Source organism: Lontra canadensis, unplaced genomic scaffold, assembly GCF_010015895.1.
Source record: "Lontra canadensis isolate GAN:19392208 unplaced genomic scaffold, GSC_riverotter_1.0 scaffold40, whole genome shotgun sequence".
Lineage (NCBI taxonomy): Eukaryota > Metazoa > Chordata > Mammalia > Carnivora > Mustelidae > Lontra > Lontra canadensis.
In genome coordinates, this window is record NW_022631034.1 from 10,945,377 (window position 1) to 10,966,163 (window position 20,787).

Here is a 20,787-nt window from a genome sequence, read left to right on the forward strand (position 1 = left end):
GTTTACTGTACGTCAATGTCATCTAATCCTCACAGCACTCCTCTATCACCTCTAATTTAAAGATGGAGGCTACGTTTCTTGTTCAGGGTGCTGCAGCTAATAGTGGTAGAACCAAGATTATAAACTAAGCCTGTGAGGGACCAAAGCCCTCACTCTCAAACCACTGTACAGACTGCTTCTCTTCACAGACACAAAGTACAGCCACAAAGAATAACCTCAGCTACAGGCAGAACCATCATTTCACTGTTCCAAGACTCAAAACTCTAACCATGGGAAGAATCGCTGTGTCAGTGGCTGGGCTACATTGCTATAGTTAAAATGCTAACTTAAAATTCAGTGCACCCAAAGGAGGGAACACATTTAGGTTTCTTTCTTTCCCTTTTTTTTTTTTAAAGATTTTTTAAATTTCTTTCACGGACAGAAATCACAAGCAGGCAGAGAGGGGGAAGCAGGCTCCCCGCTGAGCAGAGAGCCCAATGCGGGCCTCATCCCAGGACCCCGGGATCACGACCCAAGCCGAAGGCAGAGGCTTTAATCCACTGAGCCACCCAGGCGCCCCAACATTTAGGTTTCTTTAATATTCCTTTATCATTCCTAGTCTTAGCTATGAAAATATAAGGTGTCCAACACATCTAAAGTTAACTTGGAAACTAACCATGAAAATTAGAGCTGTTGAATTAAATATCAAGGTTCCAACATTCCAAAGTTACAAGATGAACTCTACATATCTGATACAAGTAATGCTACATTGGGGGGAATCCAAAATATTTAAATCAACTGACAAATTAAAACAAGCTTCCAAAACTTGGTAAAAAGACGATAAACAAAACTTGTAAAACACGGAGCTGTACAGACAATATTCTTAATGTAAAATCACATAAAACAATAAGGAAGCTGTAATAGAGAAGGGTAATAGCATCAGATGCGCCTTTACCTTCTCATGTGAAGGGTGGCAGTGGTGGTGGAGAGGAAACAGCAGGAAATAAAAGAGGCCAATTGTGTGCTTTAGTTTTTGCAATTAAAGCAAAAAATTGGCTACAATTTGATGCAGTGGTCTATGCAGGAAAAGGGTAAGAGCTTTTTCACTGTAAAGAGTAGCAGAGAATAGTAGAAAAGGCCTGGGATCACAATCAGAGGTCAGTGGTTCTTAGACTCAACTGACTCCATTTACCTTAAGGCCTAGCTGTTTTTTTGTCTTGTTTTGTTTTGTTTTGTTTAAGGCCATATTTTAAAGTAATCTCTATACCTAACAAGGGACTCAAACTCACAACCCTGCGATCAAGTCACATGCTCTACCTGCTGAGCCAGCCAGGTCTGCCAAGGCCTAGTTTTCTCATCTATAAAAACACTGTAAGGGTGCCTGGGTGGCGTAGTCAGCTAAGTGTCCGACTCCTGCTTTCAGCCCAGATCATGATCTCAAGGATTGTGGGATCGATTCCCATGTCAGGCTCCATGCTGGGCATGGAACCTGCTTGGGATCCTCTCTCTCCCTCCCTCTCTGCCCCAAACCCCCTTCTCCCTCTTCCCCACTTTAATTAAAATTTTAAAAGGGGGGTGCTATAGAACAGTACCTGACATAGAACATTCAATAACAGAATAAAGCTAACTATTATTAGTAAAGTGCAAGTGAAAGTGGTAATACCACCTACAATTCTAGAGTTATAGTGAGGATTAAATAGTATATTTTAATAAACATTTCTATTTTTGTATTTATGTAGCATATCTAAAAACAGAAACTCATTGTGTTTAATGAAGAGTCAAACACCCCTAAAATTTTTAACATCACAAAGGCCTTTCTGATATACATTTAGTCTACATCTTTCAAGTAGTACCCGCTCACATAAACTAACCTATTCCTAAGAAAATAATGAACATAAAGGTCATTCAATTTCATGGAGTAGCAATAACAGAATCCTACCCTGTGTCCATGACCAGTATAACAAAATGATTAGAGTAAGTCAGATTTTAAAAATAAAACAACTTTGTTCTGATAAATGCCTACACTTTTACACAGCAATTCTGACTTTAAGTTTAATCTAAGGTCTAAAGTTTACTTTCTCTATTTTTATTTATTTATTTATTTATTTTACCTTTTTGGAGTATATATATAAGTTTGGTGTTCTGCCTGGGACTGGAATGCCAGCTTTAGTTAGTTTTATGAAATATTTCTGCACTCGGCTAGCAACCTAAGGAAATATGACAAGCCATTTAACATAATTACAAGACATGCAATACCTCAATATTTTTCTAAAATTAAAATATACCTGTGTGTCTTAATGAATGCTAACAATTTAAAATTTATCATAAATCTAGAAATAATTTTAAACTGCCAACAAATACAGTTATATTTTAAAATCTAGAGCAAAAAAATCATTAAAATACAGGAAATATGCTTGACTCCAAAGCCAAATACATATTTTCCACTAATGAATGCTTATGCTCATACCAAAACACATCTATTAATCTCAACGATAATGTGAAGAAAACTGATAGATTTTTTTTTAGAAAGACAACCAAAGAATTACTTCTATATATGTTACAAATCTATCAGCACAGTCTAACCAGAAAGTATACAACTCACTAAACATTCAAGAGACACTAAGTTACATTACATTCTAATGTTTCAGTAATGACTGAAGCAGAATTATCTCAAGTTGTTTCAGAAATAAAAAAAAAAAAAAACACCCAAAACTGTGTTATAGCATTGTGTAGCTAAAAAATGATGTAGCAGATTTGATGTCAGCTGCATTATCTTTCACCAAAAAACTATCAAAACATGCCAACAATATGGGACCATCTCCTCAATTACCTGTTTGGCTGTCCTATTACCCAGTTCATCTGCAATCTTCTGCCAGCGTCGAGATTCTACTTCTTCAGGAGGGTATTTTAGGAGTAGCTGTTCAAGCTTTTTCTAAGAAACAGAAGACCAAATTTAATAAAGTTTAATACTGAATTCCATAAATAAATATATTTACATAAATGAATAAATACATTCACACTTCCTTTTCAACTATCTCCCTCCCCAATTTTTGGGGTTAGGTCACTAGAAATCCTCGTAGTAGGAAAAATTTCTATTAAGGAAATTAAGACTTCACAGGAAAAATGAGATTAGAGAATGAATCTATGGAAAACCTTGTGTAAGATTTTCTATTCACTTAAGTAAAAACACAGTACCCCCCAAATTTAATTAATACTTTATACATCTTAATGATTTCCACTTACCATATTTTCTTGCGAGACTATGTATGGGTTTGCCCCTATAGATTTGACAAAAATATCTAAATTCATTCGGATTTAGATAGAACATTTAAGGGACTTTTCCCTCCTTTCCACATGTGGTGTTCCATTCAAATATCTGATTTTTAAATTCTTACTTATCCCCTAAATTGTCCCACAGTTCTAAAGATGCAGAATAATCTAGATGCTTGAAATGAATTTCCTAAATCTTCTCATAAACTGCTGAACTCATTATAGCTCTGGAGTTAATCCTCATATGAAAAAGAGATGTGTCACAAACCTTACCCATGAATAATCCTAGCCACATGCCAAACCGTAACAGAATACTCTGCCGTGGCTTTGTCAGCTCCCCTCCATAATAAAAACAAGAATTCACTTTGACACACTGCTTTATGTGGCCCCAGGTCCTTCTCTCCTTCAAAGCTATATTACAAACACTTTATTCTACCCATTTCACTCTTTTTCAATCCCCCTCCTAGAACCCAGACTCCTTTAAAAATCATCCCCTAACTGGAATTCATAGATTCTCAGAATCCAAAATTCTTGAAGTGTGAAAAAAAAAAAGTATACGGAAATAAGTTTAATATTTTCAGTTCTTAGTTAAGAAGGATCATCTACAATAATATACACTTTAGTCATAATCTGGACTCATATCTGAACCTTTTTTCTTTAACCTACACAATTTAGAAATATTACCTGTTCTTCAACAGTCCACAGTTGGTTAAATGTTTCAGGTTTGGTATCATCACAAAGGCGTCCTCTTATCATCTGTATATAAAATATGGCTTTTGTCAAAAATAACAAAGACTACCATTTGATTGTAGCTAACTAAAACACATCGTAGATTTTTTTTTAAGATTTTATTTATTTGAGAGAAAGAGAGCACAAGCAGGGAGACCAGCAGAGGGAGAGAGGAAAAAGGCTCCCTGTTGAGCAAAGAGCCCGATGTGGGGTTCAATCCCAGGACCCTGGGATCATGACCTGAGCCGAAGGCAGGTCTTAACCAACAAAGCTACTCAGACACCCCCCATATCGTGGAATTTTTTTATTAATTTCAAAATATTTTAGTAAATTTATTATTTAATGTGTATTTTTTAAATTGTTTACAAAATGTTTTCATCTTCCTTTATTTCACTTGGATTTTATACTCCTAGCAATCCTATAGTACATATGACAGCAACTTCATCTTAAAGAAAAGGAAACCTTACTTTTCCATTCTGAACCCACATGTCTATTAAGGTTCATTTAACTACTAATGGCAAGCCAGGACTCAAATTCTGGTTAAAAAACACTGCACAGACCTCTTATTTTTAGGATAAAAGGGTACATGTCACACACTGTAGGGGGCATGTTACATGTACTACTCATTTAATCCTCACAGAACTCTACAACACAGGTAATATTAATCCCATACAAAACAAAACTGCAGCTTGGAGGCTTTAATGTAAATGACATCTGACATTCCACAGCTAGTAAGTAGCAGAGCTGGGATTCCAACCCAGATTTCTCTTAACTTCAAAGTTCATATCCCCACTATCTTCAGTGAAAGACTGCTTAAATTTTAAGAATACAAACCAGGAAATGTTAAAATAGTTTGTCTATAGTTCAAATTTTCCTGCTCCAAAGCTTTATACTGTTTACCTGAGGACGACTGTTTGAGCCTTCAGGACCATCACTCAAAGGCAACATAGAATATGAAAGGGACTCTCCATCCTTCTTAGGATCTAAAGGACTTTTTGGTCTGGCAGGTAAACCTACTAAAAAGAAGACCATGTATAGGATTATTAAAGTAAGACTGCCAGATACTTCTCTATTTAAATTCTTACCATGTAATTTCTTACCTTTATCGAAAACTAGCTTAACTCTCCTAGTATGTCTTTTACGATTTTTAAATTCTCTTTCAAAGTTCCCAAGGCTATTGGTATATTGGTCCCATACAATCTCGGGCAACTGAACAACTCTCTGTGGATATGGAAGCCCTATATCAGCCTGGGAGAAAAAAAATAAAGTGACAGTCTGAATTCAATTCAAAAAATTATCTATTACACCCGAATTTTCAGAGGACTCCAAATCCAAATTACCATCACCTAGGCATTTCTGTTCACTGTTTGAATCCAACACCCAATAAAGTTAATACAGTCTAAACATTAAATAGTAAAATGATAGCAAGTAGAAGAAGAATGAATTTAATAAGACATAAGCACTATTTTTAGATATAGCTCTAAAGCTGAACTATATAGAAATACTGCACTTTGTAACTAATACACTTAAAACATAAATAACCAAGAGAGGTTTTACCTTTAAGAACAGCATATGAAATGTGTCTGACTGCAAAAGACGAGACTTGACACACAGAATTCATTTTAAATATACCCCCATGTTTATGACTTATTCACAAAACAATTACTTTCACATATATAATTCGTACCACATATACAAAAAATTATGACACCTTGAGTATCAAAACTACACACTGAATCTACTTGGAATTCAGTTACTTAACCAACCATCTTTAGAGATGTCATTAGTTGTCTTAATTACTAAAACCAGATTATAATAAATATCTTTAGATATGGATCTGGGTTACATAGGTTTATATTTTTTGTCAAGAACTCGCAGAATGGTAGGACCCTGAGATCATGACCTGAGCCGAAGGCAGAGGCGTAACTCACTGAGCCACCCAAGCGCCCCTCAGAATTCTTAATTTTTATTTTGCTTATGATATATTATATTATTACCATCATAATAGTACACAGCTTAGACTGGCTCAACTTTTGCATAAGACTCTCTTTTAAAATAGTAACAGTAATATCAAAGGATGCGAGTAAGCCTTAAATGTTCCTTGCATTCTACATACCAATACATACCACAGGTTTCCTTAATTTCAATTAGTTTTTAAATGTCCAGTTAAACAAATCACATGTCAACAACTTAATTAGTACAGTAAACCTAAAGAAATAAGTAAATTAAGTACATATGGTACCTAATTTATAATGGTTCAACTTTAGGATTTTTCAACTTTACAATGGTGCAAAAGTGACACATAGAGTAGAAACCACGCTTCGAATTTTGAATTTTGATCTTTTCCCAGGGTAGTGATATATAGTACAATACACCGTTGTGCTGCTGGGCAGTAGCAGCAAGCCACAGCTCCTGGTTAGTCATGGGATCAAAAAGGTAAAAAACCTATACGCTGACAACTACTCTGTACCCATACAACCATCCTTTTTAAAACTTTCAGAGTAGTACTCAATGAATTACATGAGATATTCCACACTTTATTATAAAACAGGCTTTGTGTAGATGATTTTGCCCAACTGGAGGTTAATGTTAATCGTTCCGAGAACCTTTACGGTGAGCTATAAGCTATGATGTTCAGTAGGTTAGGTGTATTAAATGCATTTTAACTTATGATATTTTCTACTTAAGATGGGTTTATCAGGACATAACCCATCATAAGTCGAAATATCTGTATATATAACACACACGCACACACACACAAAATGCAAAAATCAAACTTCTAAATTAAGTCCTGGAGAAAAATTTCTTTCCAAGGAATGTAGGTCTTTCACAATTACTAAGTATCTGGATTTAATGTAATTGCATACATTTTGGTTAAAAATTGTTAAGAAGGTCAGTATCACATCTCTGTTTCTGAGATAAAGTGGAAAGAAATTCAGTTCTAAACTAAACCTGGAAATGGAAAACCAACAAATAACCAACTGCATACCAATCTAGTAAAAAAGCCTAATTGCATCTTTTTTGCCCACTAGAGAACATGAATAAAGTAAGGTCAAGGTTAGTAAATTTGCTTACTAATATTAACTTTTCTATCATCACCTATTTTAGTGGAATCAATTTTAAGTAACCACTATAAGTACTGTATCTTTTTGCACTAGGAACATTTAATTATGGCAACGTAGAATCAATAAACACCTAAGCAGACTCACAGTATAGAGAAGGTATATAGGGTCAAAAAAGTTTAGAAGTTTTAACAAATCAACTTATAAATTCCATATTCATTATGATATTCAATGTTCTGAAGCATGGAGAGAAAGTAATGATTGCCAAGTAAATAATATAGCTAGAAAAATCCAAATAATAAATATAACTAAATGAAACAAAGTCCCCAGGGCTATTCCCTCAACACCTGGTAGACCACTTTTGTGACTCATTAAAAAATGGTAACTAATATCTATACTAAGTTATTGTTTTGTTTTTTTAAGGTGAATATGAAGGTTCTTTTTTATAATTTCTCAGTATTAATGTTTTCACACAATGCTGATTAATATTTTGCCTCTCAAATTTATTAAATTAGTGAGTCCCTAATTCAAGATACATACTACAGTATAAATACACATTTGCATTACCCACAAGAAAGTTATAAAAACATGAATCACTTTCAAATGGTTAACTGTTAAATACAAAAGTTCTGTTTTAAGGAAAAAAGAAAAAAGGAATTTTTACACCAAAGTAAAGAACATTACAAAATTAAGTAAAATTTATACTTCCTCCTCATGGACTTGGCAACCTTAACTTAAAGACATTTAAAATAGTTTTCGTTTTTATCACCAATGTTTTCTATCATGCTATATGGAAAATTACAAAAGTACCTCAAAAGTTAAGCAGTGAATAATTCCTGAAGTATGTTTTCTTTTTGCTTTATTAATCTTGAAGTCATGAAAGAAGGAAAACCCTCTTTTCCTTTTTACCCGAGACGGGAAAGGTAATAGGAAAAGATCCTTAAAATGGCTAGGGAATGGAACATCAAGTTCCTAATATAAATATCCAATTAAACCTCCCAGCTATTTTCATTAGAGTATATTTTGTGGGTTGGGGGGGTGGTGCTTAGGAAAGGCAATATCCTGCCTTCAGTAGTACGGTTAGTAGTAGAAGGGAAAAAAATTAAACATTTAAAAAAATGTATATCCATATTAAAAGAATAAATCAAGTTATTACCAAATATATCTTAATAAATCTTATAAAGTGCTCAATATATACCTTCTTCTGGAGTTTCTCCACAAATCCAATGGGATTTTTTAGTGCTTCTTTCTGGTGTTTGCCTAAACTTTCAAGGTCCTGGACTGCTTGAGAACGCTGAGCTTCAAGTACAGCAATCGTCTGTAACAGTCTCTGATAACTACAGAGACAAAGAAAAATACCTCACTAAAATTTTCTAGTAACAACAATAAATAAAAACTGAGTTCAAGCCATGATCTACTATTAAGCCACACAGTCTTTTTAAAGTTACCTGAAAGAGTTTAGTAAAACATATTACTGGGAATAAATGAGGTCTTCCTGAGTTACGAAGTACCTAGTCAGAAAATATCAGTTAGAGAAAGCAAAGCCTTATTTCCCCATCTTAAGTTTTTAACTCTTGAACCTGAACAAGTACAGAAAATAAGAGGGCAGCCTGACTTTCCAACAAGTCATTAAGAAACTGCTAAGTAAAAAATAAAATTGTAAGGTTTTAGCACTGAGGGATCTGCAAATTAAGCCCCTCTGTTGTACTTTGTTGTAATAAGGAATCTGAGGTACATTTTCTTGCCCAGAGTTAAACAAACTGTCAAATAATTAAGACATGATTTCAGGTGTCATGGTTCTCATTTGCTCTATTATATTTCCACCCTACAGGACATTTACTTTCCAAGCAGTTCTTAAGTACTGAACATTTTTAACAAAGAAAGGCCTTAAATATACTTACTTACTCCCTACCTACAAAGGTCTGCTTAGCACAACACATAATTTTACCCACACAAACCTGCTATTTGTCATTACCCTGAAATCTCACTATGGTATGCATATACTAGTTAATTCTCTTTCTCTCTCTCTTTTGGTTCAAATTGCCCTGCCTCTCTGACTAATGTCTGTTTTCAAATATCAATGCACATACGGAAATGTTTGCCCCAAAGTCCTCAATGTTCAAATACACTTTGCAAAAAGAATAAAAAACAAGTTACTCCAAGTTCACTTCAAAGTAAGTGGTTAAGTCCTTAACATATAGATAAAGCACAATTTTTCTTTACACCTTCAAATAAATTTCACTGCCTTTCCCAACTAGACTGTAAACTCCATAATGGCAAACACATCTAAGAAGTTCAGTTTTGTTTATCCAGTGTGCAGCACACTTCCCAGCACAGAGATGATCAATAAATTATTTTTGAATGAAATAATAGACATGTCTTGTGCAATCAAAAAGAATACTGAATCTTCTAAGTTTAGAAGTCAGCAAACTAGAACTTTCCAAGGTAAAACAATGCAATTTTGAGGTTCACAGGCAAGGCATAATTGCACCATAGCATTCTCTATCAGGACACTTTGCCAGCTCCCTGCTTAAAACATACTTATTCTTGCTCTTGAAATGTTTATAATAATTAAGGTAAAAACTAGTAACACTAAAGGGTAAGTCTCTTCTCAAGCTAGAGACACTTCATTTAAAAGTTAGAGCAGAACTGGAAAGCAGGAACCATACCAAGTCACTCCTGCATAAGTTACAGAGGTCAGGTCTAAACCCATTTCCATGAAGCCCCATTTGCTGTGAGGTGTATGGAGTGTACAGACCCTGCCTGTGCTGGCTGTTTCCATGAGGCAGGTTCACCAAGACACAATCTTAGCATGATGGTAGTGAGCTAAGTACTAGAACCTATCCTCTCTACAATACTCTTAACTGTCGTACTTCACCTCCAGAACTCCTTCCCCACTAGCTGAATAACCAAAGACTTCTCACGGTGTCTTTATGACTGATCTCTGTTTTAAGCAAGATTTACATACTTCTGTATCATTAATATGAAAATGACTATGAGTCTACTAAACTTCCAGCAAACTTCTGAAAGTACAATAACAATAAGGAACATGTAAGAACAGAGTTATGGAAAAAATAAGCACAGGCTTGAAAAAAGTGCTATAGTCAGTTGTTGATGCTGGGAAGAAAGGCCTCTCTCTGAAACCAATAAACTGTAACAATTTTTACTGTACTTAAATTATTTCAACAGAGATGACAAAATAGAACTCTTTAAACTCTATTTGCTTCTCTTTAATCAAGATAAATGATTAACAAATTGAAATTCCTATATAAACACTGTAAAGTCCAGAATAAGCAAAAAGACTGTAAGAAAGTGGTAAACTTGAGTCTTCCAGACCAGCTAATTTGAATTATTTGAGTACTCTTTTGAGTCCTCAGAGATTTTACCAGTAAGATTACCACATATACTCCTATGCAGAAATGGAAGGAATCATACAAAACTAGGAAAAAAAACCAATATGATACAGACAATTCTATTTTCAATCCCACCCACCCATCCACTTCACCTCCAAACGCAGAACTACTAAAAACTGATCCAGACATCAACCAAGACAAGGCTCATTTGTTCATTAATTTTGTAATTATTTACTAAGAGAATAAGGTACTATCCTAAAAGCTTTAGTAACTATCAAAACAAATCAGGCATGGACAGGTGTAACAGGGGAGCTACAACTACACCAGAGAAGAAAACTGTTTGGAAGCGAATGGATAGGACTGGACTTGCTGTTGGGGGAAGAGGATAGGTATGTGTGGTACATCATCCTAGCCTACTTTTTTGTATATTTGAAATTCTCTACAGTGAAATTTAAAAAAGAAAACTTAAACTTTAATCCAAATTAATGGAGGGATTAATCACTGTACTCTTCCTAGGCTGGTCAGATCACACCTGCTATTGTATTTAGCTCTGCTTTAAGAGAGACAGACAGGTTCATGAAGAGACAAGGTAGATGAGAAAGAATGTAGTAAGAAATAACAACAGTGTCCAACATTTGCTGAATGTATAGACTATAAGCCAGACTTATGTATCTTAAATATAATAACATAGCTCTCACGATAAACTTACAAGATAGGTACCATTATCACTATTTTACAAATAAGGAAACCAAGACAGATTAAGTAATTTGTCAAGATCACACCAGCCACTTATTGTGGAGATGTGATGTGAGGAATAGTTAAGACTCTGAGAATTTTTAACCTAAAAAATTAAAACTTCTAATAAAATTTTGTTTCCATCTTTCTTTATTTAACACATGGCTATACAGAAAAGGAAATAGACTTTTATAGGCTATAAAGGGTCAAACCAGAATCAAATTGTGATAAAGGTACAATATGAAGAAAAATACTGTCTCAGTCGAAACCAATAAAAAATGCAGTAAAGCACCCAATCACTACAGAGGTTCATACAGATATTCAAAGGAAATTCAAGCACTAAAAATACTGTAACTCTTAAATTCCAGCAAAACTTGCTACTTTCACACTTTTGCTACTCATTCAACCAAGTAATCTGTAGAATGATTTTTTGAATGTATATATATTTGTGTGAACGCAAGTATAATTACAGCATTCCCACAAGGACAACTCTGTATTAAATCTATAAAGAATTATTTGTAATCCATTTCTAGGCTAAATCCACTGCTACAAATAATAAGCTTACCTGTGGCAAAGCATTATTAATTTTATTGTTTCATGTCTTCAACATAAAATAAGACAAGTTTAGCTTTTTTACTGTGGAATTATATTTTACTAAAATATAAATACTCTTCAATTCTACATCTAAGTTATATTCATTACCCTTCATTCTCCAAATCCTCTTGAATTCTTTATTCACATCTGTGAACATAAAACATTTATATATGGGCACTTGAGTGGCCCAGTCAGTTAAGCGTTAACTCTTGATTTTGGCTCAGGTCACGATCTTAGGGTTGCAGCATCAAGCCCCACGCTGCAGGAAGTCTGCTTAAGACACTGTCTCTCCCTCTGCCCCTCCCTCTTGCTCTCTTTCTCAAAAATAAATAAATCTTAAAAAACAAAACATAACAAAACTATCCTAGGGACACCTGGGTGGCTTGGTGGGTCTTGATCTTGGGGGTCGTGTGGGTTTAGGTGCCACACATTGGGCTCCATGCTGGGCCTACTTAAAAAATAAAAATAAAAACAAAATAAAGACAACTATTCTAGATCAGAGGGGCTACAACCTTTAGCCTGTTTCTATAAATAACATGTTTGCATATTTATTTACTTATTTTGAGAGAGAGAGAGAGAGAGAGAGAGACAACTGGGGGAGAGGGAGAGAGAATCTTAAGCAGGCTCCACAACCAGTGTGGAGCCCAACATGGGGCTCGCCCCCGACCCCCTCTATAAATAAAGTTTTATTAGAACATAGCCACACTCATCTGTTTACATAATGTCTATGGCTGCTTTCTAACTATAATGCAGACTGCAGTAGTTGCAAAGTGCAACTGATTCCCAAAGCCAAAAATATTTACTATCTGACCGTTTAAGAAAAAATCTGCTAGGCCCTGCTCTAGATTAAAGATACAGGGACATAACAACCAAGTATAACATATAATCATGAAACAGGTCCCACAGGGGGGAAAATAAACATTTTGGAGATTTTTCTGGGTATAGATGGAAAAATATAAATACAGATTGTGGGTTATACCATTTTATTCTATCAATGCCGGACTACTGGGGTATAATAAAGTTCTTAAGGTTATACAAGAGAATATTCTTTTTTTTTAGATTTTATTTACTTATTTGAGAGAGAGTACAGAGAGAGAGCAGGAGAGAAAGAGAGAGAAAGAGCACGAGGGGGTGGGAAGAGGAGAGGGAGAAGCAGGCTCCCCACTGAGCAGGGAGCGCAATGCAGAGCTCGATCCCAGGATGCTGGGATCATGACCTGAGCTGAAGGCAGACACTTAACTGGCTGAGCCACCCAGGTGCTCCAAAGAATAGTCTTCTTTTTAGGAGATATATACTCAAGTAAAGGATGATGAGTCTACAATATATTTTTAAATGTCACAGCTTGAAAAAAAAGTATATGGCATGGGAAGGAAGATGAGGGGAAAGGGAGAGAAGGAGAGAATATTTAAAAATGTTAACAACTGATGAATTTAGCTGAAGGGGATACAGATGTCTATCATACTATTCTTCTAGACTTTTAACATTTATAATTTCCTAAATAAAAAACAAATAATGAAGAAGCAATTCATTACATTCTGCTGCTGATAAAGAATAGTTTGATTTAAAAAAACAAGAATAGTTTGATTATCCTATGAACACTGAACTTAATTAAATAACACTGAAAAAAAAACAGAGGAAGGCAACATAAAAATAAATGTATTCAGGGATGCCTGGTGGCTCAGTGGGTTAAGTGTCCCACTCTTGACTTTAGCTCAGGTCGTGATCTGAGTCATGAGATGGAGCTCCATGTCATGCTCCATGCTCAGCACAGCATGGAGAGTCTCTCTCCCCCCTTTCCCTCTGCCTCTCCCTCCTCACCCAGTGCTCTCTCTCAAATAAATACTGAAAATTTTTAAAAAAATATTCATTTAACTATACTGTACAAAGAAAAGGGAAAGGAATATAGAAAAACTTATAAGCTAACTAGTATGCTTTCACATGTGTGTACATGTATACAAATGCACACATGTACGCACTGGTGACCAGGAGGAACTAAGAGGAAAAAAGAGCGAGACATATGCTGGATATAATTTTCAACAGGATAAAACTATATAAAGTGAACTAGTTCTCAGGAATAACAATTAGAAAATTTTAAGCAGTAACAAATTCTATCCTAACACAATTTACCAGTATAAAATTTTGGGGGTAAATGCTTCGAATTACTCTATACCATCATTTCAATCATGTATGGCATTTCTACTTTCAGCAAAATACTGAGCTTAATTTATACACGACCAACAGAAATTATTTTGGTATCAGCAGAACTTATGTATTTTAAAATTATCTATTTAGTAAACAAAAGCTATATGATACTATTTCTGCCTTCATGAAGGGTTTCAAACACTGAAAGTGTAGAACGGCAAAAATGCAATAATTCATAAATGATTTCTCATTTACTGTGAAAATCTGAGTCATTAGAAGATGATCAAAAAGCCTTTTATGATATTCTGTGTTAAGAGAGAAATTAATACCTCAGCTTCTGGTAATATGCTTTTCCAGGTATAATGATCAATTCTGTATTGAAAATAACTAAAAATGCTGAATTAAAGACAAGTTAAGAAAAAAAAAACATGTACCTATTTATTTTAATATCATGGAAAAACTGGTAAGATACTAAGACTTTTTATTAACAGGCCAAAATCTAAGTGAAGGCGTAACTGGACCATGTTAAGTCTAGGCTCAATTTTCTGTACTTCACTTGCCCAGAAAACAGAAGACAAAGCCACTGAGGTAGGCAGATGAATAGGAGATGCTCGTCCTTCAGGCTTCTGTACCTTTCACCCCCATCCCATAGAAAAGCTGCTTTGGGACTGAGAAAAGGAGCAGATAAAAATTTCAACCACAAAAAGCTGTTACCACAAGACAGTCCAAATCATATTACCTGGTGGCCTTAAACAACCAAAGCCATGAGTAAAATTTAAAGCAGGGCTTCTGGACTAATGCACATACACCCATCCCACACTGAGATACCCACAGAAGCAAATACAATTTTATCTGGAAAAATACATACTCATTTTAGGCCTCAAGGATAACCCATAAAGAATTTTCCAAAGAAAGTAAAGAGCTCCTATTTAAAAATTACCAAGCATACAAAAAAGCAAGACAGAGAGTAATAAAAGACAGGCTTGAAAACAGCTACAAGGAACAGGAAACTACAAAAACTGACTAAGGTGCTTTGAAAAGGAAGCAAATTCCAATTTTTTAAATATGATAATTAAAACTAAAAGCTCAATGGGGATAAATTTTCTCTTTCAGAAATTTCAGGCAAATTCACTGAAGACAAGCTGGAAAAACTACTTAAAAGCTCTTATGTTGAGTGAAATAAGTTAAGCAGAGAGAGTCAATTATCATATGGTTTCACTTACTTGTGGAGCATAACAAATAACATGGAGGACATGGGGAGATGGAGAGGAGAAGGGAGTTGGGAGAAATTGGAAGGGGAGGTGAACCATGAGAGACTATGGACTCTGAAAAACCACCTGAGGGTCTTGAAGGGGCAGGGGGTGGGAGGTTGGGGGAACAAGGTGGTGAGTATTAGGGAGGGCACGTATTGCATGGAGCACTGGGTGTGGTGCAAAAACAATGAATAATGTTACGCTGAAAAGAAATTTTAAAAATAAATAAATAAATAAATAAATAAATAAAAGCTCTTAAAAGTCACAAAGAGCTAACAGAATCATGAGATGGTACCAAATTAAGATCCATCATAAGATGAAAACCAGAAAGTTAAAACATGTCTGGGGGCACTTTTGCCCTGGAGCAATTTATTGATCCAGAAGGGGAAGCTGAGCAGTGCTTCTGATAGCTTAAAATGACAGAAGATCAAAACTGGACTGTAGGCCAGACTACACCCTAGGAGTAAGAGTGAAAAGGAAGTAAACCGCCCTCTCAGAATGGACTAGTATTATCTCAGTTTGTAATTAACTAGTAAGGCTGAAAACTTATATACCCCAAGACCCAGACATCCCATATGTAGTATGTAGTAACCTCAAGAAACTCCTGAATATACAGTGGCATGTATTTACTGCGGTCTTAGTCATGATAATCCAAAACCAGCAATAACCCAAATGTCCACCTAAGAAAAACAGATAAACTGTGGTATAGATATACAATGGAATATTATACAGTAATGAAAATGAACATACATCTATGTGTACCAACACAGATGAGTATCATAAATGTAATATAACAGAGTATAAGCAGTGTGGTTCAAAAACTAAACTTTCTTATTTAGGGATACACATGTAAATGGTAAAACCTTTTAAAAAAGAACAAAGAAGGATTTTCATGAAAGTAAGAAAAGTAAGGAAATGTAACTAAGGAACTATTCACAAAGGAGGACTTCTGGAGTACTATTCATATTGTGTATCACAACCTGGATTGTGGTTGAACAATTACAGGCTGTTTGATTTCACAGTTACTCTGTACCTGCATGTATTTCTTTAGTATTATATGCATGAGATACTGAACATTTTTTTAAATGGGAAAGCTTTCTAGGAAGAAAATGTTATAGAGAGAACATTTATACTTTTAGAACTTTATTTAAGATTCACAGAGGAGTCCGGGTTCAAGTTCCAGCTCTATCAGCAACTAACTATGGGAGCTTATTCAAGCCATTAAACCTTGGGCCTTTGGACTCCTCAGCTACAAAATGAGAAGAATGGACCAGATAAGTAGTTGCAAAAGCTCTTTTCAAGGTGAAAAATTCTAGGATTATAAGCCATATGTTCAATTCTGGTCACTCACTATAAAATGCTAAGTGAAATAAGTCAGTCAGATAAAGACATATACCATATGTTTCCATTCATATGTGGAATTTAAGAAACAAATGAGCAAAGCAATAAAAGAGAGAGAGAGAGAGAATCCAAGAAACAGACTCATAACTCTAATACAAAACAAACTGATGGTTACCAGAGGGGAGGTGGGTGGTGGGTGGATGCATGAAAATGGGTGATAGGGATTAAGGAGTACACTTGTTGTGATGAGCATGAGTAATGTACAGAATTGTTGAATCACTATATTGTACACCTGAAACTAATATAACATTGAATGTGAACTACACTGGAATTAAAATAAAAATACAAAAAAAAAATCCTGGTCACTCATTATTTGATCAGGGATGGACTCACTTAATATTGTATACATTTTAATACAGCATTGTCACTGTTTTCTTCAACATTCTATTTGAGACCTGAGTTTATCAGCTCTGCCCATATTAATATGTATGCCAAGTAACTGCTCTCTAAAGTTATTTAAAAAGATCTAAGGGAGGGGCACCTAGATGGCTCAGTCAGTTGAGCGGCTGCCTTTGGCTCAGGTCATGATCCCAGGACCTCCCTGCTCAGCGGGGAGCCTGCTTCTCCCTCTCTGCTGTTACCCCCACTTGTGCTCTATCGCTCACACACTCTCTCTCTCAAATAAACAAACAAAGTATTTTTAAAAAAGAAAAAGATCTAAGGGATAAGTGTCTCCTGCTTCACAATGTCTACTCATGATATATTACTGGCTTTACTCTCGCGGTGGTTACTTCTAAAATGAAGTTATGTAAAAATATAATGGCTTTGGTTTATGAAGAAATTGGCTGTTCTGGCTGTAGGTCAATGAATAGTGTATTTCCTGAAGGCAAGAATCTTATGGTGCACCTATCCCACTGGTTTTTAAGTATGTCTTATCTCATTTATTTTATTTTATATTGTGCGATCCTTGAGAGGAAGGCCATTTTTCTATTTCTTGTACTATTCTATAGCACAGTAAGATTCAAGAGACACAGAAAGTGCTCATAAAAATGAAAACAAAATCATGAAAGAATATATGAATAACTGAATAGTTATTTAGGTGACTTCTCAGCAGTTACATGACTGTATATAGAACACTATTATAATGGTATGTATGTTCTTGTAAGTTTTTTAGGTATGCTAAAGATACATACAGCCTTGGTCCTTTTCCATATGTAAGACTTAGAGGGACAGATAAAAGGCATACTTACCAAATTTATGGATGACATGAAGCTGAGAAGGTTAGCAAATACTGTAGATGAAAAAAATCAGGATTAAAAAATAACAAGCAAGCTAGAATACTAGACAAGATGAAATTTAACCACATAAACAAAAAAATGGTTGAACTACAAAGCAGCCAAACAAGTATAAGATGGCATCAACTTGCCTTAAGAGACACAGAAAATTGTGAGCTCCCCAACCGATCCTAAGTTCAATTATGATGTTAAAGTGTGAAGGAGCTGCTCAAAAACACATAACATTAGCTTAAACTTGTATGAAACCAAACACTTTACCAAGTACGCTCACTGTATATATAGCACTGTGTCAGCCATTCTGAAGGATACAAGTATAATCAACATGCAATCCTACATCATGATCATTATAATTAAGGTAAGACAGTATGCATGTGTATACTGGTAGTTGCTTATTTAAATACTGAAAGACAAAGAAGCTTATAAAATTTCTAGTCAATTCCCAACATCAACAAAAATTATAATGATTAATATACTGCAAGAGGAAAACATAAATAAAATTTGACCAACCATGTTATAAACAAAGTGATCATTCCTGGGAGACACAAACACTATTTCATAGAAGAAGTAAAAACCAAGTAAACACTGAAAATTTGTGTATTTCAATATAAAAGAAGGTTAAGATATTCCAGGTAGAACAGTGCAAGGAAAACACAAAGGCAGGTTAAGTGTGACACACATTGAAATAACAGTGATAGTCCAGAGTAAATACATGAGGGGAAGTTAAGAACACAAAATAAAAATCTTTAAATGAAAGAACTATAGATCCAACAGGACCAAGAAAAACGGGTTCTAGTCCCATTCTGAGAAGATCAAAAAGATCAGCCTATCAGGCCTTCAGTCTCCTCTTCTACAAAATAAAAGAGTCTCTACCATCACTTTCCATTTCCAGAACTCCTAGAGATAGAGCTTGAGCACCTATTTTTAAAAACAAAAACTCCACAGACAATTCTGAAACATGTCCTTCATGAAGAAATACCACTCTAATGCAACAGAGAGCAGCTGCCAAGTTTTGAACGATGATGATTTAAGAAAATCTTTGCATTTGGAAGGCTAATATGGCTGCAAAGTGTTAACATAAATTTGAGGAAATGGCAAAAGAAACCACAAAGAAAGCAATATAGCCAATGTATAAGATTACATTCTGAACAACATATTTAACACTGAAGTATACTCAAAAGTTGTTAACCAGCTAGGGTTCTGAAAAGCAGAAAAGTGAGAAGAATTATAGATAATCCAAGAGAACCTATTAAAACTGTCTTCAAGATATGAAAGTTTGCTATACAGAAAAAGGAAGAGACATAGTTCAAGTTACCTCAAAGTCAGACTCACATCACTGAGCAGTTGTTCTAGAGAAGAATCTGAGGCTCAATAAAAGCAAAGATTTCATGAAGTAGTGAGTTCTCTGTCAGTATTAAGCTCAAACTGATACTGAATGATCACGATTCAAAAGATACAGTAGGGGTGTCATATTAGGTGGAAATCTGGATGAGACTTAAACCAAGGTCATTCCAAGACCAAATTTCTAAGGATACTAGAAAAGAGCATTTTAAAATTAAATTTCTTCAGTTTGAAAAGGCTATATATTACGATTTCAATTATATGACATTTTATAAAAGATAAAACTACAAGGGCAGTAAAAAGTTCAGAAGTTGAGAGGAAGACAGGAGGGTCGAACATGACAGACACAAAGGTGATGTTTTTATACTCATGAAATTATTCTAAATAACACTGCAATTTTGGATGCATACATTATGCATCTGTCAAAACCATAAACCTTTAAAGGACAAAAAAGTGAACCATTATGCAAATAAAAAAAAAATCATTTAGAAGGTCAGGGCATCCTAGGAAGGAATATAAACTGATGGAAGATCTAACTGTATTATAAATCTCACTAGGGGTAAAAAGGAAAACGTCCTGACCTAGGTAGCTTCGGAGATGCGTGGCATTGCTAACACTAAAGGCAAAAGGAAATGCACATAAGCACATATTCTAACTGATGTAGTTATTTCCCAGAGTTAACAATTCTAATACTGCTATACATTTATATTGGAATTAAACAAATAAATGGTGATAGATGACCAAGTTGGCCAATGCTGGACTGGTAATTTACAGATAAACAAGGGGAGGAGCTAGAATGATCCAGAGGTTAATATAAGGGATTAGAGAAAAAGTCAAAATATGAACTCATGTTTAGCTTAGTAGAGATGCAGATGACTATATACAAAATATTTATGGAGGGGAGCCCAGGTGGCTCAGTCGGTTAGGTGTCTGCCTTTAGCTCATGATCCCAGAGTCCTGGGATCGATCTCTCTGCTTGGCTCCCTGCTCAGTGGGGAGCCTGCTACTTCCTCTCCCTCTACTTATGCTCTCTTATTCTCTCTCAAATAAAATTTTTTAAAAATTTATGGATATGTGTTTATACAAAGGTTAGTACACACACATACACACCCCTCCCAAAAATACACCACCTTGATGAGACATAGGAGCCAAGAGAGAAGTTCCCAATGGCCAAAGCCAGAACAATTTGAGCAACAAAATAAAATAGGACTAAATTATAACCCAAGGCATAAAAATAAATATTTGAGTCCATACTGACATAAATAATTGAATGACAAAAGAAAAATCTCCCAAGCAGAATTTCAAATAATTTATGTAGACACTCTGCCCTCAAGGAAAGAGAACCTAACTCCCCAATCCTTAAGTGTGTGCTGCATGGAGTAACTTCTTTCCAAAATACAGTATGGAAAGGGTGAGGAAAAAAGAATACAGTGGAGGAACCTGACAGATACTACCTCAGCCAAGTAATCAAGTCAACATCAACAGCACTACATCATAGTAATAGTAACATACCCTCAGTATGATGTGATAAAAATGGCACTTTACCTCTGTGTTCTTCTTCCCCACACCTTCTACCCCAGCCTAATCATGAGGAAAACATCAGGCAAATTCCAATAAAGGAATATTAATACCTGACCAGTACCCCTCAAAACTGCCTAGGTCATCAACAAGGAAAGTCTGAGACTGCCAGTCAAAG

At 35.2% G+C, this 20,787-nt stretch overlaps 1 protein-coding gene across 8 annotated transcripts in view; it reads right to left on the bottom strand.

The window, feature by feature from the left end:
* ZZZ3 (zinc finger ZZ-type containing 3) overlaps window positions 1–20,787 on the bottom strand; it is a 111,245-nt gene that overhangs the window by 10,547 nt on the left and 79,911 nt on the right. For 6 of the 8 annotated variants that reach the window (XM_032870142.1, XM_032870140.1, XM_032870141.1 and 3 more), the window contains 6 exons: window positions 8,239–8,377; window positions 5,079–5,226; window positions 4,879–4,994; window positions 3,934–4,005; window positions 2,810–2,911; window positions 2,091–2,186 (listed from right to left, as the gene is read on the bottom strand). In XM_032870142.1, coding sequence (XP_032726033.1) covers window positions 2,091–2,186; window positions 2,810–2,911; window positions 3,934–4,005; window positions 4,879–4,994; window positions 5,079–5,226; window positions 8,239–8,377 — 673 coding nt within the window. The remainder of the gene's footprint in view (window positions 1–2,090; window positions 2,187–2,809; window positions 2,912–3,933; window positions 4,006–4,878; window positions 4,995–5,078; window positions 5,227–8,238; window positions 8,378–20,787) is intronic. The other 2 variants (XM_032870144.1, XM_032870145.1) reach the window with 2 other exon arrangements.